Below are 23,314 nucleotides of genomic sequence, written 5' to 3'. Positions count from 1 at the left end.
TAAATCTTGTCTTAGAGAAATTTTTGTTACTGGTGAGTGCTCCAAGCACAGGGGAGGGCATGCACATGTTAGCTTGAAAAGGGGGTTGCCTTCACAGGCTTATTCTTAGCTGTTCATGCAGCTCACGTTGAATCCTACCCACTTAAATTAGCTGCTTTGAATTAATACCTGAGTGCCCCATCTAGTGCCAGGAGATAACAGATTGGATCTCTCTGCAACTCCTCTGTTGTAATTATTTTGACGATCAATGCAGATATCAATAAGGTGTCTGGATGAGGTTGACTTCGCAGCAAAACCAATGAATGCATTATAAAGGATATTTCTATCCACTCTTCTGTTGTAACTGCATCCCACCCACCCTCTCGAGCATGTTGAGGGCTTGTCTACATGAACTTTCAGTTCGTGGCAAACTGGGGTGTAAATCTACTCCACATTACTCTACTGCACAATGCGAGTCCATGGGGACCCTGCTGCTGCGCATGTGTAGAGTTGTTCCTCAAGTGCTGGTGCCTATTTGTATTCCACTGTGGGGTGCTGGTGCTCTATGGGCGCCTGAGACCAGAAGATTTCTGCTAATCGTGTCCTCCAGTCTGTGCCTGTGCAGTTCTCCACGTGCTGTTTACTAAGGGTATAAAGTGGCCGTGTGGACCAACCGTATTTCCAATTTCCTTTTGCTACCTATGGTGTGTGTTGGAAAGCTCCAGTGTTCAGCAAATTCGCTTCCTTCCTAATTACCTGAAAATAGTTATAGAATAGTTTATAGATTAGTAGTTGAGAGTTAGTATAGTTGGGACTCTTTCCCCCCCCCCCCCTTCCTGTCTGTACTCTTCAAGGTGATTACTATGCCCAGTATGATGGGATGTTCACCCCATATTACCCTAGAAGGGGTTGATGGGGCTGAGAAGGCATCAATTAACCAGATAGGCCACCTATTTCTGCACAGCTGTAGCCTAAGTAACCCCTGAATGATGAAGGAGCCATCTGAGAAGGAACAGGTGGGACTAGGATAAAGCCAGGAATTTGGCAGCAGAAAAGGGCTGCAGTGAGGGATCCGGTAGCCCACTCTCTGGACATTAGAGAGGGAAGGAAGGAAACTGGTACTGAGAATTCCAACCAATTTGACTCTAACGGTGCAAACAGAGACCAGCCTTTGTTCCCCCTCTTCAGGGGACAAATTTACCACCCGGCAAATCCTCCTTGTCCTGCAAGTTGCTGAATCACCCATCCTTTCAGGCGCCGTTATCTCCACAGACATCGGTTTTTTCCCAAGTGGCTACATGGAGGTCTTTCTTCCCAGACTGTCTCCCAATCAGGGTATTGCTAAATCAACACTACCATTGGTACTTATGGACACCCATTCCCTGATACTGTAAACTAACAGAGGCGGCCAAGCAGCTGAGTCTATCGGCACCATCCATGGAACAAGATCTTATCTTCTCATTTGATAGCATGAACATGGGTGAGAGAATGCTACCTCCCACAGTCCAGACAAGGTATCAAGAATCTCATGGGCTCCATAAAAGTCGTACAAAATGGATTATCTTCCACATGAACTTAAGTACCCTATGCCTTGGGATGCACCTCAACCACCATTTGACCAATCCTGTTGGTCCTACTGGGTCCGTATACATGTTGCTCTGAATCGGTTTGTTTGAGATAGGACTCGCAGCATCACTCTCCTCACATAGAGGAAGCAGACCCTCCTCACGAGCTGACAGAAGAGAAGAATCCAGAGACACCTCCAGAACTGCTGGGTCAGTCAGGGTTCTCGTTCTCGTCCCTACATGAGGCAGTTATGCCTACCTCCTCCTCGCCTTCTGATGACATCAAGCAATATTAAGACCTGCTGAAGAGGGTTGTGGAGATGCTCCAAATCCCTTTAGAGGAAGTAATATCTGGCACAGCATGGGACCCAGTAAAATCTCATTGCCTATTAACGAAGCAGTATTGAAACCAGCAAAGGTGGTGTGGCACACATCAACCATGTGTGCCCCACCCTTAAGTGGGCAGAGAAAAAAAAACTCAGTCCCAGGCAAAGGGGTGGAATTTTTATTCACTCATCCAGTGCCTAAATCCTGGGTAGTCCAAGCAGCCTCAGAGAAAAGCCGAAAGCACCAGTTGAAATCTGCTCTTCCAATAAGGAAGCTAAGTCCTTGGACTTAGTTGGTAGAAAGGTCTTTTCCTTCACCAGCCAAAACCCCAGGGTAGCAAATTGTCAGGCACTTACGGCCAAGTACATCAAGTGAACTACAATAAATTGACAAACTTTTCAGATAAACTCCCCAAAGAGCTCCAGGGATAGTTTGAAGCTCTCATTGAGGAAGGAAAGCTGATTATGAGATCATCACTACAGACTACTCTCAACACAGCTGAAATGACCTCCTGATAAATGTCCACTGCAGTGGTTGTGATGAGAGCATTATTGCTTCGGTCATCCGAGTTCCTAAGAAAAGTCCAGTCTACTATTGAGGACTTAGCCTTTGAAGAGACCAATCTTTATAGGGAAAGGACAGATGAGTCCCTTCATTCATTAAAAGATTCTTGGGCAACCCTCCATTCTCTTGGGATTTATACACTAGCACCCAAGGAGAAGTTTCATAAATTGCAACCTTCTAGACAAAGTACAACTGCACAACTATTTGTCCATCACAGATCTTACAAACTCCCAAGGAAGCGTCAGAGGCTACAAAGATTCAGGCAGACTGTGTTTCCTGCTTCTATCATAGAATCATAGAATATCAGGGTTGGAAGGGACCTCAGGAGGTCATCTAGTCCAACCCCCTGCTCAAAGCAGGACCAATCCCAAACTAAATCATCCCAGCCAGGGCTTTGTCAAGCTTGACCTTAAACATATCTAAGGAAGGAGATTCCACCACCTCCCTAGGTAACGCATTCCAGTGTTTTACCACCCTCCTAGTGAAAATGTTTTTCCTAATATCCAACCTAAACTTCCCCCACTGCAACTTGAGACCATTACTCCTTGTTCTGTCATCAGCTACCACTATCCCCCAAACCCAGCAGTCAACAAGGAAACCATTTTGACGGGTCTGCCAAGAGCTGCGAACCAACTCTACTACCAAATTTTCCTTCCCTTAACCCATTTCTCCAACAACTGGCAAAGCAGCGCATTCAAGAAATGGGTGCTTTTTATCATCCATGTAGGATACACAATAGAATTTTTCTCTCCCTTTCACCCTCCTTTATCCCTGATCCCTCTTCAGGGATCACTCTCATGAAGGAATGCTCTCTCAGGAAATAAGACTCCCATCTGCAACTGGAAGCCATGGAGCCTGTTTCTCTCCAATACCAGTGAAAAGGGTTCTGTTCAAAATATTTCCTGGTCCCCAAGAAAAAGAGAGCGTGGAGACCTCTCTGAGATCTATGGCAACTCAGTGTCTGCATCTGAGCAATGCACTTTAGAATGGTAACTTTGGCAGCAGTAAATCCTATCATTGACCAAGGGAAACTGATTCACAGCTCTCAACGTGAAGGATGTCTTCTTCCACATAGATATCCAGCCTGCACATGGGAAATTTCTCATGTTCACCTTGGATTCTAACCGTGACCAGTACAAGGTTCTTCCCTTTGGCCTGACCACAGCTGCAAGGGTTTTCAAAAAGGTGATGGCAGTTGTGGCAGCTCACTTCCACTGCAAGGGAGTTTTGATTTTTCCATATCTCAGTGCTGGCTACTGATGGAGCGATCTCTCCAAGGAGTCCAATCAGCAACAGCGGCTCTCCTCAAGCTGCTGCTGTGATCACTGGGCATATCTTTAAATGAAGACAATTTAGTGTTAAATTCTACTGCCTGTGGGACAACTATCAGCACAATACTGAACTCCATCACAGCAAGCGCATACCTTCCAAGAGACAGATTTCTCACCATGAAAGCACCAGTCATGGGCTAGTCATGGAGATTTGGGCTACTACACAAACATCAGTTTGGGAGGGTCTTGCTTTCTTAGGGCATATGGCTGCCAGCGCTTATGTAACACCATTCACAAGGCTTCAACTTCATGCTTTCCGAGCCTGGCTCAAGACAGTATACATCCCAAATGGAGACAGCATAGAAGATCATTCCTCTGAATACAAAACTCACTAAACAGATGGGAAAGCAGCTATCGTGTATATGGAAGTCCCTTTCACTCCACCTCCACCAGAGAAGGAACTAATTATGGATGCCTCCCTGTTGGGCTGGGGCACTCACCTGGACAAATATACAGCACAGGATGCATGGACTCTTCGGGAGTCCAAGATACCAACTTTTGGAACTGTGAGCTGTCTGCAGATCTTGTGAAAGTTTCCTAACATATGTAGCAGTAAGTTATGGGCAAATACAGTTGGACAACATGTCAACAATATTCTGAATCAATAGACAAGGTGATGCGAGATCTGTGCATGGAAGTTGCCAATCTGTGGATCTAGTGCATCCCTCCCTGTGTCACTCTATCAGCAGTGCACTTCCCAGGATACACGCTATGCTTGCAGACAGTCTCTGCATCATCTTGTCCAAAGACCATGAATGGGAACTACGCAGCTCAGTAATAGAGCATATTCCACCAATGGGCATGTCCAATGTGCAACTTGTTTGCAACTCTGAAGAATTCAGAATGCAGGACCTACGCTCCATGGGTGCACAAGGTCAGGGCTCCCAGGGAGGTGCATTCCTCCGGACTTGGTCAGGAGCTTATGTATGTTTTTTCCACCCATCCCACTCTTCTGTCATGTGCTGAGAAAGATAAAACACAACGGGGCATCAGTTATCCTGATTGCTCCCAAATGGCCCCCAATAGTTTGGTACCCCAGCATTCTCCAGATGTCAGTGTTACCTCTCATAACCATTCAATCCTTCCCTTCTTCCCAGACCTATTAACCCAGAACGAGGGCAAGGTACAGCACCATAATGCAGCCTCATTCAACTTCATGGCCTGGTTTTTGGATGGATGTGGAACATCATGTTCAGAGGCTGTTCAAACGATCTTCAACAGCAGCAGAAAGGAATCCACTAGAAAGTGTTATTCCGCAAAGTGGAGACAATTCACAGTCTGGTGTCAACAGCAACAATTAACCCCTGAGAATTCGGACATTCCCAGCATTCTGGAATATCTATTTTCCCTTTAAGTCTCAGGGGTTTCCCCTTAGTTCCATTCGTGTTCACTTGGCCTGGAAAAGAGAATTAAATATTTAATTTTATTCAGCTAAGGTCCAAGCAATAGAAGGTGAAATGCCTAGGTACTCGGCTACTATGGCAATGGGCACAATATGTGAGAGGGAACTAGACTGGAGTTAAGACTGTGTTAAGGGACAAACTTTAAGGTTTGGCGCTACATCTCTTGATAACAGTTGACTTGATCACGGTCCATAATTATATGGGAAACAAAAATTTGATAATGGGCTCTTCAATCTAGCAGACAAAGCTTTAACACGATCCAATGGGTGGAAGTTGAAGTGAGAAACACTCAGACTGGAAATGTGGTGCACATTTTAGAAGTGAGGGTAATTAGCCATCAGAACAACTGACAAAAGGTTATTGTGGATTCTCTATCACTGGCAATTTTCAAATCAAGACTGGATGTTTCCATAAAAGATTTCCCTTAGTTCAAACAGGAAGTAATTCAGGGAATTCCTATGGCCTGAGTTTTGCACAACCTCAGATTAGATTATCAGAATGGTCCCGTCTGGCATTAGAGTCTGAGTCTTGGTAGCTGACATCTGGCTATGTGAGAGGATTGTAAATGGGATTCAGATCTTCTTTTCTATATCACTGGAAATCACAAATCCCACCACACCTGGCATCCTTATTGGCTGTCTCCAAAGAGCGGCCAAAAACTGAGCTGTGGGGAAAAACAAAGCCTTCTCAAGCAGTTAGTTTGAGATCAGGCTCCAGCCCAGAACTAGGTATGTTGTCAGGGGAAGGTGAGGAAGCATGCTCTGTTGCTGCTTATTCTGTACTTGTTCTATGGGGAAATAAAGGCCTTCTGGCCTGAAATGGAACCAGATCACTGGATTGTAAAATTAAAAGCTTGTAGAGCAGTTTTTAATTAAGGACAGATGCAGAGGAGTACATGGTTCAGACAGAGACATCCCTTAGGGGAGGATTTATTAAAGAGGCTCCTCTATATATAAAGAAGAGAGGACAGAAGTTGATAAAGTACAGGTAGGAACTGAAAAGAAAGTCAAATGAAAGAGTCCTAGTCAATTACATCACATGAAGCCAGAGCACTAAATATTGACAAAGTTTGTAAGTGCTTCTATATAAATGCAAGAAATATAAATACTAAGATGGGTGAACTTGAGTGCCTGGTGTTAAATGAGGATATCGATATAATAGGCATCACAGAAAATTGGTGGATTGATGATAATCAATAGGACACAGTAATACCAAGGTACAAAATATGCAGGAATGATGGAGTAGATCATACTGGTGAGGGTGTGGCTCTGTATGTGAAAGAAAGCATAGAGTCCAGTGTAGTAAAAATCTTAAATGACTCAAACTGTACTATAGAGACTCTCTGGATAGAAATTTCATGCATGACTAATAAGAGTAAAGCAGTAGGAATATATTACTGACCACCTCACCAGGATGGTGATTCTGAAATACTGAGGGAGATTAGAGAGACTAGAAAACCCAATAAAAATGGTGGATTTCATCTATCCCCATATTGACTGGGAAGATGTCACCTCAGGGTAGGTTGGAGAGAGAAAATTTCTAGACACCATCAATGACTGCTTCTGGGAGCAGCTAGTCCTGGAACCCATGAGGGGAGAGGCAATTCTTGATTTAGTCCTAAATGGAGCACAGGATCTGGTCCAAGGAGGTGAATAGAGCTGGACCGCTTGGTAATAGCGACCATGATGTAGTTAAGTTTAACATCCTTGTTGGGGGGAGGAAATACCAAAGAAACCCACCACAGTAGCATCAAACTTCAAAAATGAGGAGGCACAGGCTAAAGGGACATTCAAACAAACAGTCACAAGCTGCATGGAAACTTTTAAAATACATCATAATAGAGGCTTCAACTAAATGTATACACCACATAAAAAATATGACGGAGACCAAAAAAAGACCCCTTCACTATGGCTAAACAGAGTAAAAGAGAAGGTTAGAGACAAAAAGACATCCTTTAAAAACTGGAAGTAAAATCCCACTGAGGAAAATAGAAGGGAGCATAAACTCAGGCAAGTCAAGTGTAAAAGTGTAATTAGGCAGGCCAAAAAAGAATTTAAATAGCAATTAATAAGACACTAAAACCAACATCAAAAATAAATTTAAGTACATTAGAAGCTGGACCAAACAACCAGTGGGGCCATTGGATAGCGGAGGTGCTATAGGAACACTCAAGGAAGACAAGGCTGTTGTAGAAAAGCTAAATGAATTCTTTGCATTGGTCTTCACTGCTGAGGATGCGAGGGAGATTCCTACACCTGAGCCATTCTTTTTAGGTGACACATCTTAGGAACTATCCCAGATTGAAGTGTCCAGTAGAGGAGGTTTTGGAACAAATTGATAAATTACACAGTAATAAGTCACCAGCATCAGTGGGTATTCACCCAAGAATTCTGAAGGAACTCGCATATGAAATTGCAGAACTTCTGTACTAGATTGCTGGAGGATGGCTAACGTAACACCAATTTTTTAAAAAGGCTCCAGAGGCGCTCTTTGGTTGAAACTTTAATAAAGAAGAGAATCCTACAAGGATCTCTACTGGGACCAGTGCTGTTCAACATATTCACAGATGATCTGGGAAAAGTGGGTAAACAGTGATGTGGCAAAATTTGCAGAGGATAGAAAATTACTCAAGATAGTTAAGTCCAAAGCACACTCTGAAGAGTTACAACGGGATCTCATAAAACTGGGTGAATGGGCAACAAAATGGCAGATGAAGTTCAGCGTTGATGAATGCAAATAATGCACATTGGGAAAAAATCATACCAACTATAAATACAAAATGGTGGGGTCTAAACCAGCTGTTACCATTCAAGAAAGATCTTGGAGTCATCATGGATAGTTCTTTGAAAACATCTGCTCAATGTGCAGTGGCAGTCAAAAAAGCTAACATTGCTAGGACCTATTTGAATAGGGATAGATATTAATACAGAAAATATCATAATGATGCTATATACATCCATGGTACACCCACACCTGGAATACAGCATGCAGTTCTGGTCACCCAGTCTCAAAACAGATATATTAGAGTTGGAAAAAGTACAGAGAAGGGCAACAAAAATTAAGGTTATGGAACAGTTTCCATATGAGGAATTCAGAGTAGCAGCCGTGTTAGTCTGTATCCGCAAAAAGAAAAGGAGGACTTGTGGCACCTTAGAGACTAAATTTGTTTCTCTAAGGTGCCACAAGTCCTCCTGTTCTACATACCAGGAATGTTGCAGAAGACTGGAACTGTTCAACTTAGAAAAGAGATCACCCCTTCACATAACACAAGGCCAGTGGTCACCCAATGCAATTGGGATGCAGCAGGTTGAAAGCAAACATAAGAAAGTACTTCACGCAATGCAGTCAATCTATGGAACTCGTTGCCAGGGGATGTTGTGAAGGCCAAAACTATAATTGGGTTAAAAAAATAATTAGATCAGTTCCTGGAGGACAGGTCCAACAATGGCTATTAGCCAAGATGGTCAGGACACAACCCCATTTTCTGGGCGTTCCTAAGTGTGTCACTGCCAGAAGCTGCAACTGGACGACAGGGGATGGATCATTCGATAATTGCCCTGTTCTGTTCATTCCCTGTGAATCATCGAGCACCCACCACTATTGGGAGTCAGGATATTGGGCTGGATGGACCATTGGTCTGACTCCGTGTGGCTGTTCTTATGACTATCAGTCTGCTACCTTTCATGAACACTAAATTCACATGAAGAACTTTTTAATTAAACAGATGAACTCTTGCAGTGAAAAGGTCTTACCTTGTTCAATGTGAAGACCTTTATTTACTGAGCATGGTTTTGAGTGATAGAAGCTCCTGGGCTCGATACGTTTCCAAGGGTTTTTAACATGTTTATTCTGAATGGGCGGGAGAGTTTGTGTGGACGTCTGATTGCTCTTTCAGGTGTGGCTTCACTTTTATGCCAACAGAACAATTTCCCAGCCAGCAGCCCTGAGCGGTTACAGGACTTGAAATCCACAGTGGACTTGCTGACCAGCATCACATTTTTCAGAATGAAGGTGAGGATTCATCACAGCGATAATATTCCAGTGTGTGTGTGTCATTGTCCTATACTATTCAGAGAAAAGCCTGCTTACTGCAATGAAGAACTAACCCGTTATTCTCCAAAGCCAAACCCTTTTCTGCGTGGAAATGACTAGTCGCAGGCAACAGCAATCTTGTGCTGCCCACGTAGTAAACGTAAACATTCTTATCAGTGTCACAACTTAATACTCCTAACTCTGATGCAAAATAAATACTTTTCATCATCAGTAATCACAAAATCCTTCTGACAAAGAAACATACAATTTTTCTGTACCCAGGTAGGATATGTAATTTTACCATTTATTGACTTATAAACTTTTCCTGTAAAACTACATTTCCAGCCGTATCAATAAACAACAATTAAGTCTGTACAAAAACTTCTATGGTCTGATAAATATATTAAGCAATAATATTTCTCATTTAACTGTATCTCTCAAAAGGAAATATATACTGAAATTAAGATAACGCAAATAATTACTTGATTAATAGAGAGTCATGGCTCACAGGTAAGGTCATTGTGCAATAATGAAATGTCTTTTTTGTGCTTATATTTGTTTTTTATGAGGGCAGCATAAGATTTGATATCTTTAATTATTCATTGCCTTGTTTTTAAATGCTTGGTTTCCGAAGATGATGTGATGGATGAGAACACTGTTGTCACTTAGCCATCTTCACCTTTTTTTTTAAATGAGTTTTCATTCATGGCATTTCAAAATGTGCTTTATCAAGTCTGACTGTAAGTTCTTCAGGCAAGGAACGTGTTTTATCTCTTATGAAAAAGCACCAGATAAACTAACTAAATGTCGTCTTATAGCGTGTGCTGCATTTGAAAGTCCCCATAATCCATACAAGATTTCTGTAAAATGCTAAAATTGTTCCCAAACTCTGCTTTCTACTTAGAACGGTTAGAAATTAAGAAAAAAACAAAACAAAAAAAAAAACAGGACCAAATGTAAAACCAAGTGTGTTTCAGGACATGGTCTTATCCCAAATCTGATGCTTGCAAAGCCTTTTAGAATAGATGTGCATTGTGAGTGTGAGGTAGAATAATAAGTATAAAGCAAAAAGAATGAGGGCTGCAAGAGGGAAAAGGCTGTACATGTCTGCACACTATTATTAATGGCTCTAATCCACATTTTAAAGTTGTTAACAAAGAGGTCAAATGAATTCCTGAATTAGAAGGCACCATTGTGGATTTTAAAAAATAACATGAGATGTTCTGGGAACTCTTGGCTGATCAAATGTCATGAGCTCTGATGGAGTCTTTCTCTGGACTGTCTTTTGCAGTGGGAGAGACTTTGATGTTTGTGTCCTGATTTCATGAAGTCCCTTGAACCTCACATAGCAGTACTGTGTGCCTTGCCCTTCTAACCTATGTTTCTAGATACAGCTGTCTAGTTTAGCTCCTTATCTGGACCCCATGACTGTAATATCGGAGTGCCTCACAATCTTTAATGCTGTTTATGCTTACAACATCCCTGTGAGGTAGGGTTGTGCTGTTATCCCTGTTTTGCAGGTGAGGAGCTGAGGCTCAGAGACACTAAGTGACTTGTTCAGGTTCATAGGTCACTGAGGCATCACAAGGAATTGAACCAGTCTCTCTCAAGTCCTGGGTTAAAGCCCTCTTCCTCTTACGACGCATGAGCAGTATCTCTTTAACTTTATTCCTGCTCCCTGCCAGGTTCAAGAGCTACAGAGCCCACCTCGAGCCAGCCAAGTAGTAAAGGACTGTGTGAAGGCCTGTCTCAACTCAACCTATGAATACATCTTCAACAATTGCCATGAACTGTATAGTCGCGAGTACCAGACAGATCCTGTGAGTAGATGGATAGATGTGCAAAAATCAAGGCTGAGTGGCTTGAGATAATGTTGTAAATGATATCTGAAGATAAACCAGCATAGACTAAATTTTGTGGCCTGTGATCTTCTGAATACTTCCCACAGTATTCTTGTCAGCAAGTTAAGGAAGTATGGGCTGGATGAATGCACTATAAGGTGTGTAGAAAGCTGGCTAGATTGTCGGGCTCAACGGGTAGTGATCAATGGCTCCATATCTAGTTGGCAGCCGGTATCAAGTGGAGTGCCCCAAGGGTCGGTCCTGGGGCCGGTTTTGTTCAATATCTTCATAAATGATCTGGAGGATGGTGTGGATTGCACTCTCAGCAAATTTGCGGATGATACTAAACTGGGAGGAGTGGTAGATACGCTGGAGGGGAGGGATAGGATACAGAAAGACCTAGACAAATTGGAGGATTGGGCCAAAAGAAATCTGATGAGGTTCAATAAGGATAAGTGCAGGGTCTTGCACTTAGGACGGAAGAACCCAATGCACAGCTACAGACTAGGGACCGAATGGCTAGGCAGCAGTTCTGCAGAAAAGGACCTAGGGGTGACAGTGGACGAGAAGCTGGATATGAGTCAGCAGTGTGCCCTTGTTGCCAAGAAGGCCAATGGCATTTTGGGATGTATAAGTAGGGGCATAGCGAGCAGATCGAGGGACGTAATCGTCCCCCTCTATTCGACATTGGTGAGGCCTCATCTGGAGTACTGTGTCCAGTTTTGGGCCCCACACTTCAAGAAGGATGTGGATAAATTGGAGAGAGTCCAGCGAAGGGCAACAAAAATGATTAGGGGTCTGGAACACATGAGTTATGAGGAGAGGCTGAGGGAGCTGGGATTGTTTAGCCTGCAGAAGAGAAGAATGAGGGGGGATTTGATAGCTGCTTTCAACTACCTGAAAGGGGGTTCCAAAGAGGATGGCTCTAGACTGTTCTCAATGGTAGCAGATGACAGAATGAGGAGTAATGGTCTCAAGTTGCAGTGGGGGAGGTTTAGATTGGATATTAGGAAAAACTTTTTGACTAAGAGGGTGGTGAAACACTGGAATGCGTTGCCTAGGGAGGTGGTGGAATCTCCTTCCTTAGAGGTTTTTAAGGTCAGGCGTGACAAAGCCCTGGCTGGGATGATTTAACTGGGAATTGGTCCTGCTTCGAGCAGGGGGTTGGACTAGATGACCTTCTGGGGTCCCTTCCAACCCTGATATTCTATGATTCTATGATTCTATGAATGCACATCAGCTGTAGCCAATTGATGAGCATTGATTGCGGTGAATGAAAGAGGATGATTGTTTTACTGTCACTAATTGCTTTAGAGATCATTTTCAAAAACCACAGATGTTTTATTCCATGATTGGAGCAGTCTATTGAAAGAGTAGATTTGATATAATGTTCATTCAGCAACAGCTAATTAGAACGCATAGTAAGCTAACAGAAGGAATAGGGTTTAAATTACATGAGTCTTCAGGCACAGAGTTCTATCTTGTTTTACTGAATCTAGTTTATCCCTTGAGTATCGTTCATGGTGGTTGGTGCAACTCTACACTATAGCTACATCGATCCAAATTGTTCCATTTACCGTAATGTGCAGATGGCATGAAGAGATGCATTGTTTGTCATTGTGGATAGATTAGTAAATATCTGTGATCCAATTAGAAGTGGTTAGAAATAGAAATAGTTAGAAATAGTTTAGGCAAGAAAGCACGTCATGAGATGTCCAGAAACAAGTCCCTGGTCCCAATGCAGTAAACAAGAAAGAAATGGCCATTTTAATACCAGAGTTACGCAAGGCTTGCCTTTTAGCAGCATAATCTGCGTTTTATGATATTTTGTGTTAGATCAGGTAGCTTGTCAAGACAGAGCCATAATATGGAAACTTCAGAAGAAAGTGGCAAAGGATGCAGCATGTGCAGTTCACAGGAAACCCGCAGGCCTGATAAGAAGTCATATTTGTTTAAATTCAGTATTCAGTTTCTCACGACTTCCTTTCCAGAACAAAAATCAGGACCTTCCTCCTGAGGAGCAAGGCCCCAGCATCAGGAACCTGGATTTCTGGCCTAAACTCATCACTCTCATAGTTTCCATTATAGAAGAAGATAAAAATTCATATACCCCTGTGCTGAACCAGTAAGAATCCTCCATGTTCTTTATGGCTAATACTAGAAGTAAACTCTTTGTCTATTGTGTTTTATTTGTGAAACTGTCTTCTATCTTTTCTGTTATTTGTGTATTTATAGAGAATACTTATCTTGTCTGTCTGTCTTTCTGTCTTATTTGTCTGTCTATATAAATAATTCTTTTTGATTGGGATGGAAGAGTTTCAAAAGGTTCAGTTTTGATGGAGTTCGAACCCATACACCTTGGTTATTACAATCCTGAACTCAGTGAGACACCTGAAAATGGGGTGAGAGTTGTTTTTTCTTGTACAGTTTTCTGGGATGCACTTTTCTAACACACATACTTGGTCCTGTGGTGGCAGCACTTTGTGCTGTGATTTAGGTGTGTCCATGTTTTATGCTGAACTGAGAAAGTTCAGTGGGTGGGGATGGCTTTGTTCAGGGCAAAAGGATCCACTTCTTCTCTTTGGTGAGGAAGATGTCAGATACTTTCCATTCAGCTGTCTCCAGCAACCCACCATGTTTCCTGCAGACAAAGGGGCAGATTACACATTCGGGATTTTGCAGGTGCACCTGCTTAGTGTTAGCCTGTTGGCAATGTTGCACACTAATCCCAACAGTGACAAGAAACCTAGTTTTGTAAGGGGAAAAGAAAAAAGGTATAAGAGGGATAAACATTTTGACATAATACTACAGAATTATAGTATGTAGCTACTTCTAGAGAACAGCCGTGCAATAGCTAGTCTTGTAGATTAAAAACATAGTTACAGTAGCAGGAATATTTTCAATCTGTTTAATCTATAGCACAGAGTCCAATTGGCACTTTCCAGATACCTGCCTTTTATCTTCACAGGATGAAGGAAATTTCTGTTGTGTTGAATCTTTCAGTAGATAGATTAGCTCAGAGCTGAATGAAAATGCCCCTTATTCTTAAACTATTAAAGCCTTATCTCTGTTTCCCCCATGCAGGTTTCCTCAGGAGCTCACTGTTGGGAAGGTCAGTGCTGAAGTCATGTGGAGCCTTTTTGCTCAGGATATGAAATATGCCATGGAAGGTAGGAGAATGTTGGGATTTCTCACTACTGTAGGCTCTTGCCCTGTAATTGCTAACTTTTTGTTCCTAGTCGATAGCATGTGAATAGCACTAAAGGAAAAGTCTGACAGGGTGATCGTTTTGTATAACCGTCTCAAGTAGTTTTCCAGTGCACATCAGAAATGCTGTAGGAAGTGGAAAGCTGGACCACACAGCATTTTAATCCCTAGAAAGCCTCAGTCATCAAAACCTCCAAACTGCAATCAAAAAAGTAAATGGAAACTGACAGTTAGCTTTCCCAAGCAAGTTGTACGAACTGCAGCAGGATTATCCTATTTCCTCTGCTTTTGACTGCTCACTTGATAACTTGCTGGACAGAGTGGCTTGGAGCGGAACTTGCAAACTAATTGTTTTTAAATTCCCATTAATTATCTGAAATATTTGCAATGGAAGCTACAGAAATGAAAACTGCACCGTGGTGGTGTCCTAGTGTAGTGTGAGGTTCTGCAGTGAGCAGCAGAAGTTCTTGAGAGGTTTCCCACAACCATCTGGGAAATCCCTGCTTGTGCTAAATTCTCTGTGAACACTACCTCCTCTATGGTAACTAACCGCACAAGATGCCCAGACTTCACCCAGGAGCCTGAGAAGAGTTTTTTTTCTTTCTCTCTCTGTCTCTCTGTGTATATGTATATGTGTATGTATATATATATATATAAAAAAATAGAACAGACTTCAGCCATCCTCACCTGGAATATGATGGAGCTACAGCTTGTAGTGTGTGCTGATCTCAGCACACTACGGTCCATCTTCACTCAAGCAGACTGGTGTTGAAATCTACTCTTGGTATTAATCCTTGGGACATACAAGAATAGGAAGGTTCTGTCATTCCGTCTCCCAAAACTCCAGCACAAGTCTCTCTCCCTCAGTGAGTTAAGTGATGCAAAGGCAGGCAGGCAGATTATCCTTTTCAAACCTCTCAGTGTGAAGGCAGCTCAGTGTAAGAAACACCTAAGAGGCATTTGGTGGGCTCCTAGGAATCTGGTCTCCATCTTCAAATAGTCAAGGCAGACTCATCCATAGGAGTTTTATCATTCCCAGAAATGGGAGTTATGCATACAGAGGCCAGGTCACTCCCAGAGCAGAGTCCTGTTATTTCCAGCACTCCTTTTCTTCTTAAAGTGTTAAAAGTTTACTGAATTTACCTTCTATAATATTTGGACCCAATCTTGCCAGATGTAGAGTGCATTCAACTTCCATTGCCCTATATCATCTGCATCTGATAATCTGTGTATGCTGTATTTATTGTTCCAACACCTCCAGTTGTTACGTTGTCACTATCAAAATGGCCCCCAAACCATTTGTTCTTTCTTTATCTGATTTCAGTGAGTTAGCACTAGTGGAACGGTGGACAGCCTGACAGAGGGAGGGGCTCGGACCTGTGCAAGCTTTCCTAACCAGCATCCTTCAAGTGTCAAGGCTCATTTAACTTGCAGCCCCTTGGTTATCAGTTGAAACCATAGGGGAAAAGATGCTGTTCCCTGGATCACTGCTGCACCTGGTCTTGTGTCTTTCCAGCCTGGAAGGGTGCTGCGAATGCCCACTTTATTTTCTGCTTTGTAGCCACATATAAATATACTGTGGCAGACTAATGCATGGCCACTTTATGTTGTCTCTGATAGTGTCTTCTCTCTCCACTGGTCCCTTCCTTGGCTCCTCTATTTACATCCTTTCTCTGGGTGTTCTCATTGGCTCACATGGTTTGAGCCACACTCTTGATGCTTGGTGATTCAGCTCCCTTCATCAAATCCCACATCTCTGATTGTCTTTGTCTTCCTCTATGTCTTGCCATCAGTTACACTTACCATGGCCAGCACTGAGCTCCTTGTCGTCCTTCCCATTCCCCCATTCTGTCACTGCTAACCACAACATCCTTCTCCTCCTTTCACCAAAGTGCAGCACCTAACTGCCATTTTTGACTCCTCCCTTAGCCCTCAAGCCCATTCAGTGGAGCCTGCGTGAATAAAAAATTTGTATCCGCATCCGAACTGTGTGCCTCAAAAACGGTCCATGGATATCCGCGGATTTGCAGAGCTCTACTGTTCAGGACGCAGGTGCTAACGTCATCTTCCTTGCTGGTCATTCTGAGCATATCATCCCCCTCTTTGAATCCCTCATTTGGTGTCTGTTTCCCCGTATCAAGCTTACACTTCTTGTCCTTACCTTCAAGGTCCTTCACAACTGCCCTGCCTTACTTGTCTGCTCTTCTCTCATGCTGCTACTAGCCTCATTCAGCCATTTGTCAGCTTCTCTCCCATTTCCACACCTTCTCCTATGTTGCCCCCTGCATGGTCTTCCCAGAACCATGGTAGTGCATCTGTTTTATTAACTTAGATGGAAGAAAGGGCCGAAAGTGTTAACATAACCCAGTCACTGTCCAACATTAAACAGTGTTAAGCAAGGTCTCGGGCTTGGCATACAGAGACCTCAGTCTGCTGAGTGCCATGGCTTAAACACCATTAGACATCCTCTTAACTTTTTATTAAAGATAAAGAAAAGAAGGAAAAACAGTTAAAACATTTGAAATGTGTAGAATCATAGAACTGGAAGGGACCTCGAGAGGTCATCTAGTCCAGTCCCCTGCACTCATGGCAGGACTAAGTATTATCTAAACCATTCCTGACAGGTGTTTGTCTAACCTGCTCTTAAAAAATATAGTATTAAGTAAGGCTTCCATTTTCACAGCATCCCTTTTTCCCTTTCCCTTTAGCTGGAGGAAGTTTCAGAGGGAAAAAACCCTTGTATGACCGTCTCCTTAGGTGGTATCCAAGATGGTGATAACTGTCTCTTTGGGGAAAAGAGAAGTTAGTTAAGACAACCTGGAGCTGCTGCTGTTAAAGTCCAATCCTGTTTCCTTCTGGTGGTGGTTGGGATTCAGCTGGTGCTGGTAGCGGGGGTGGTGGTGTCTGGGTCCCTCTGTCATTAACTCGGGTCAAGTCAGGATGAGGGTGATAAAGGCCCAGGGTCCAAGGAAGCAGTGGGAGTGGCAGCCGTGATGATGAAGCTCGCACCTGTAGCCACTGTCTGTTCTTCCTCTCCCTTACCCCCAAGTCTCTTTCTTTAAAGACCCACAAAGGGAATGGTGTGTGGAATAGCCCATTCCCTCATTATTTTGTCCATGAATTAGACCTACTATCTGACATACCAGTTTTGGTTTATTAGTTTCCAGTTCCACATCTTCTGTTTTTATGAAGAATGATTTTAACATAGCCATTGAACCATATCGCTAGTCCTGTTTGTTTAGACTTAGTTTTTTATCTCTCTCTGTACCATTTTCCATCAGTATTTCCTATTACAGGTTATTGTGACATATTATGAACTGTCCTATGCTTTTGATGATAGAGTTCACAATTAGAGTAAATTTGCTGATCCAGTTATCACAATGCATCCTGGCACCCATCTTAATATCTTCTCAATTGTAAGTTTCTCCGGTGAGAACTGGCTTGCAGTTGTGTCTTGTACACCCCCTAGCACACTGGTGCAGGAAAATAACTGTAAGGGGTACACACATGCAGAGCCCCCCTTTTATAGGGTGGTCTTCTGTGTGGCCTGTGGTTGGTACAGGTGAAGTTAGTGGACTGAGAAGGATTTTATGGTGAGGAGCTAAAGGAAGGCTGAAGAACAATAGGAGGTAGTTCTGTATAATTGTACCTTGACCATGCATATGGTTCAGTAGGTCTGAAAACTTTGTAACATGTATTAGCCGTCTTCTGCATGTGGCTCTTCGAAAGATTCTGCCTTGTGGAGATTCTAGTTTTCTAAGTAAGCGTTACTCTGAATGCTCTTTAATTTGCCTTCTACAAGCCAACAACAATTGTAATCAAAACTGGCTTTAAACTAAATTCAGTTATTATAGTTCTTGTTGCCTTTGTTTTAAACTCAGATGTTGAAATTAGCTCATAGCTTTCAATGAAAAATGCAAATTTAAGTAAAAAATGAACTTATGTAAAGAGCGAAGAGCAGATTTTATCAGTCTCGATCACTGGACTTGGCTCCCCTCTAGTCCAGTTGTTGCACAGCTGTACCCTGAGATTCTGAACTCCCGAGCATTGTCAGTATCTGCTGTAATACTCATTCAGTCCTCTTGGTGTAATCCGTCTGTCCCAGGGCAGTGTGCATTCAATGCGATCGAGCAGGAGGGCCCATCTCTACAACAATAGCAAATGTATTCTGTGGAAGATAGATTTGTGTGTGTGTCGTTCCAAAGTACAAATACATGCTCTTAACTGTTTTCATGATGTTTTTCCTTGTGTGTCTGTTCCTAAGTTCTGGATAAAATGAGCTCACTCAACTCACCAAGTGGTAAGTTCCTGCCTTTCAGTAGAGTTCGTAGTTGTGAGTAGGTAAAGAGATTTTCCTCTCCTACCAAAAGCATCCTTGATAGTGTCTACAGAGCTGTAGTATATTAAGCTCTTACGCTAACTGAACCTGATCTACCAAGAGGGTTCAGCAAATTAATTGATGCTGTGGGAGCTGGAGACAACTGCTGTTCAAGAGACTTTTTTTGCCAACTAACTTCAAATGTTGGTTGGTAGCGATGTCTCACGTGCCAAATAATTCTAGGTGGAATCCCCCAGTCAGGGCCCATGAATCAGCTAAAAATAGGTGAGATCCACTGAGGAAGAATTTTAATTTCTGCTGCCTTTCTGAGAGCACCTAGAAGCTCCAGGTCCTGCATAATGCTGCTGCCTCCTGTATCCTAAGTGATGCAGGTTGCCATGATGGCCCTGGATCCCCTTTGCTCAGCACTGGCTTTACCTTTGCTGCCAGCTGTAATGCCAGGTGATGGTTTTAGTGGAGAAATAGTCTCGGACGTGACTACTTGGAACTGTCTCTGTTCCACCTTCCATCTTGATAATCAAAGCCAACAGGGATGTTTCTGTTGCTGTTTCCTAGGATGAAGCTTTCTAGAAGGAACAGCAGAGTGTTCTGACTTGGAGTCTCACCTGTGGCATTCATTTTCCTTTGTCAGTGAACCAGAGCCAGGGTTTGGCCTGTATCTGTCTGTCATAGATACATTATGTGGCCCCCATTACGGTAGAATCGAAGTGCTGCGCAGCCTTTGACGCAGTTATCCTCATAACATCCCTGTGAAACAGGGACGTTCTTTTTATCTCTTCTTTATGGATGGAGAACTGAGGCACAGGGACCTAAAGTGGCTTGTCCAAGGTGTCATATGCAGTCTGTGGCAGAGCAGGTCTTCCAAATCCTGGGCTAGCATGCTACCCCTAGAGCATCGTTCCTTGAACCACAGGGTAAGGCATATCAATATGTTATAGGACAAAAAGGAGAGTAAGGGATGCTCTGGTGAAAGGTTGCTGCAGTTAAGCCCTTGAAGGGTAAGGAGGTAGGCAAGTTAAAGGGGAAATTATTAAAATATGATGTGTTAAATGAGGTTGATTTTAAGAAGCTGCGGTGAGGGATTTTAAAATAGCAAATTAAAAAGGAATGTGGACACAGGATGGGCATTAGAGCCCCGTGTCTGAGAATGAGGACAGGAATCTCACTCTCCAGACAGTGCCTGCTGTGAGCTTAAATGATGAGTTCAGTAAAATCCAGGTAAGTAATATGTTTGACAGGTGGCTCTGCTGGTGAGTCTGAGGAGCTGTATCCGTGACCTTCCCTCCACACCCCAGGCTGCAATAAAGATGATGTGTTGTAGAGGCTCTGATGTACACTGCTAAGGGGTGCTATGAAGCACACTAAGGTGGATTTATGGAAGGATTTATAAAGAACTGTGACACATTATAACTTAATGTAATGTAGACACGGATGTGGGGTGAGAATTATCCTTTCCTTACAATCCTCACTCATTGTCTAGGGGTGGGCACCTACTCAGGATCAGTAAAGAGTGAATTCACCTTGAAATTAAAGAAGAAATCTTGTGCACACAGAACAGTGGGGGGGAAATGTGAATGGTAAATATTGAGTGTAAAAGGAATGCATCCAGGAGCTCTTTACTCTGTTAGTGAACAGGATCTTTTGGTAGGAAGCAAGAGAGTGCCTACAGGAGATGCATAGCTTTAGAAATCCCAGGCTTATTTAAATGCCATTAGCGTTTTTTTCTTCTGTTTTCCAGAATCATCCAATCTAAATTATTATGAGGAGGACATACCAGTTTCTAGTGACTTAAGATCTAGGAAATACCAGGTTGAAAATAGTCCTTGGGATTTCAAGCCCTTAAGACTTGTCAGTCATGGCGCCTGGTGGGCCTTTATGCAGGGGACATGAGCTCTTTCATTTTTGAAGAGACACTGTGAACTCAGTATGTCCTCAAAACAGCACAAGTGAACAAAAGAGCTAACCTGAGAGAGGTGAAATGACTGGTTTCTCTAGTTGTCCAGAGCATTGTTGAGAAACACTCGTTCATGTAGGCAGCGAACTCAAGGGTGAAATGGTCAGTCAGGAAGTAAATTTGCCGGCAGTATAAGTGCTCTCGGGTTTGGAAAGATGCTAGCTCTGAACACAATCCTCTCCGGAAGTTTTCTTTTCTAGCTGTATCTGTACAGGTTTCCACAAACGCCTGGTGTGCAAGTAAATGGCAGTGTTGTTTGTATGTCATACCTACGTAAAGGAGACCAGAATTCAGGAAACCCACAGCAAGCTAGGCACTGATCTTGGAGAAGTATGTCTGACAAAGCTCTTTAGCAGCATTCTCTCCGTGGCTGTTTCACAGACTGCTAGAGATGTCGTCTTGGCTGAAAAACAACATGATTTGGGTTCACACAGAAAGACATGTTGGGGAGTGGGATATAAGGTGGCAGCTCTGAGTGGTGAGAGTTGGCTGGTTGCACGATTAACCTGCTTAACAGCTGACCTGTGGCAAACAGTTGCCGCTCAACATGGATCATTAGAGGTCCCTCAGTCACACAGAGGGCAGCTTCATGATCCAGAGAGTAGAGACTCCAAGCAAAGGGGAATGCAGCTCTGTTTTCTACCAATAAGGCAGTTGACTGTGACAGTAATAGAGAAGCTGCCAGCCATGAGGTATGGTGCTTGTTTAGTTGTGGGCCACCTCAGAGCTAGAAAGATGTTGGTAAGTTGGAGGGAACTTGGATAAGAACAGGATGAAGGGACTGACAGATCTGAAAGAATTAAATATGTATAGGGTGATCAAACTACTACTAAGGGGGAAGAGATTCAATAACTGTGCACAAGCATTTGAGTTGTGGAAACACCAGAGAGAGGGGGATATAGTTCAGGGTCTCTATAAGATTTTTATCTTTTGATATAATGGAATTAAATTAACTAAAGAAAGTATAGGTTATATCTCAAGAAAAAAACAAATGGCGAGGTGTATTAGACTGTGGAAACGTCTGGGTCAAGAATAGATTAGACAAAGCACTGGAGAACATGCTGCAAAGAAGCAATCCCATGTGAGCCCTCATGGTGGACTGGATGACCCTAAGAGCTCGTTTTCAGCTGTAACATCTACAGTATGACTGTGTTCCCAGGGGAAATAAGAGACCTTTGTAGAACTCTTCTCTGTTCTTGTGGTTTGCTGAGGATGAAACACAGCAGTTGTCAGAAAATATTCATGCACTTTTCCATTAGTCCTGCTGCTAAGCTCTTTCATGTCCGGTAGGCTACAGCACATAAGTCCACTAAGATCTCCAACTCCTACATGTTTCCTGCATAACATGTTTCAGAAGAAGCAAAGGGTATATGCTAATGGGGTGGAACACAGGTTGCTTTAAATAAAAGGTACAAGAGCACAATTCTGTCTGAAAAAGGAAATCACGGGCATGCTGCCAGTATAGCTCTGTGCTGTGGGCTGTCTCTTATCGTCAGTAACTTCTGAAATCCTTCCCTTTATCAAACGGGTAGAGGTAACCAAAACCTGTAGCCAGTCTCTGGAAGGGGAGAGCAGCTGGTCATGATTGAGTTAGCTGCTAAGGGGCAAGAGGTTTTTGGTTTCAACGGATTTCTTTGATCTCCATCATGTTTGTTTCTTCCTGTGGTTCACTTTTGTCTCTCCTCTGTCACAAGCCCCACCTGTCTTTCGCATTCGCAAAGTCCTCTTTTATGGTGGTAAGGTTTCATCATCTTTTTATTTTTTAGTTCCCTTAGTTTTCTTAAGTCAGTGTCACCCTCTCTCCTTCTTGCTGCAGATTGTGTTAGAGGTCAGTCCCCAGGATTATGCTTCTGCTGATGTCATGCATCTTCCTGCTCTGCATTTTAGTAACATTTTATCCTAGACCGAACAAAAATATTTTTGGAAAAGACTTGGATCCATGACTCTGCTAATTTTAGTTTCTCTGCCTTTAGTGCATTCTCTTGTCTGGCTTATTTTGGGCAAATAGATTTGGCTTTATCCTTCCTGATTCTGCCTCCAGAGAGCCCTTCTATAGGAGTCACAGTAGTTGGGAGCAAGGGATAGTTGTAGAATTCACAATGTTCCAGAGTTTGTGTGTAAACACCCCAGCCCTTCTAGTCACCCCTGCATTCCCCTCTACCCGCACGCCAACCCAGTGACGCCTGCATTCCCCTCCATTCTTCTGCTTTGTAATTTAGGATAAAATAGTCCTTAAATAGTGCAGTTAGGAAAATTTTAGACTTGTAAGTGTTAGTTCTTTTTTGAGTATTGGTGCCTATGTGTATTCCACACCTGGGTCCCGGTGCACACCCTGCGCCTGAGTCTAGAGATTGTAACGCGTAGTGTCCGTTGGCCCGTACATGCACAGTAGATCTTCTTGTGCTCCCGAGCGAGGGTACAAGCCGCAGTGTAGGTCGACGCTCTCTCAGTTCCTTCTAATGCCACATGGTCTGAGTCAGAATCCAGTGTCCTCTCTTTCAGAAAACCTGTAAATAATATGCTTTGTTAATTTTAGTGTGGTTAGTATAGATTGTTTCCCCAGACCAGGAACTCCCTCCCCACAATCAGGGACTATGCCAGACTCTTGAGCTTCAAAAACTGCCCTAGATCCTTCTCTGTCAGCAACAAACCAACACTGCCTCTACTGTCTGGGTGTGGGGGGGGGGGGCGTTTCAGTGAAGTGCAGCATTTGTTGGCTGTTTCCGCTAAGATCGTGAGTTTGAAAACTCTTACTGGAGAAGGCTATGAAGC

The 23,314-nt window shown here is 43.1% G+C and overlaps 1 protein-coding gene across 9 annotated transcripts in view; it reads left to right on the top strand.

The window, feature by feature from the left end:
- UNC13B (unc-13 homolog B) overlaps positions 1–23,314 on the top strand; it is a 390,473-nt gene that overhangs the window by 289,476 nt on the left and 77,683 nt on the right. For all 9 annotated transcript variants that reach the window (XM_073343305.2, XM_073343304.2, XM_073343298.2 and 6 more), the window contains 4 exons: positions 9,091–9,180; positions 10,887–11,021; positions 13,034–13,167; positions 14,127–14,212. In XM_073343305.2, coding sequence (XP_073199406.1) covers positions 9,091–9,180; positions 10,887–11,021; positions 13,034–13,167; positions 14,127–14,212 — 445 coding nt within the window. The remainder of the gene's footprint in view (positions 1–9,090; positions 9,181–10,886; positions 11,022–13,033; positions 13,168–14,126; positions 14,213–23,314) is intronic.

The sequence above is a fragment of the Lepidochelys kempii genome, chromosome 5 (genome assembly GCF_965140285.1).
Source record: "Lepidochelys kempii isolate rLepKem1 chromosome 5, rLepKem1.hap1, whole genome shotgun sequence".
NCBI classification, from domain to species: Eukaryota; Metazoa; Chordata; order Testudines; family Cheloniidae; genus Lepidochelys; species Lepidochelys kempii.
Note: the sequence above shows the minus strand (reverse complement) of the source record. Positions and strands in the feature narration are given on the sequence as shown.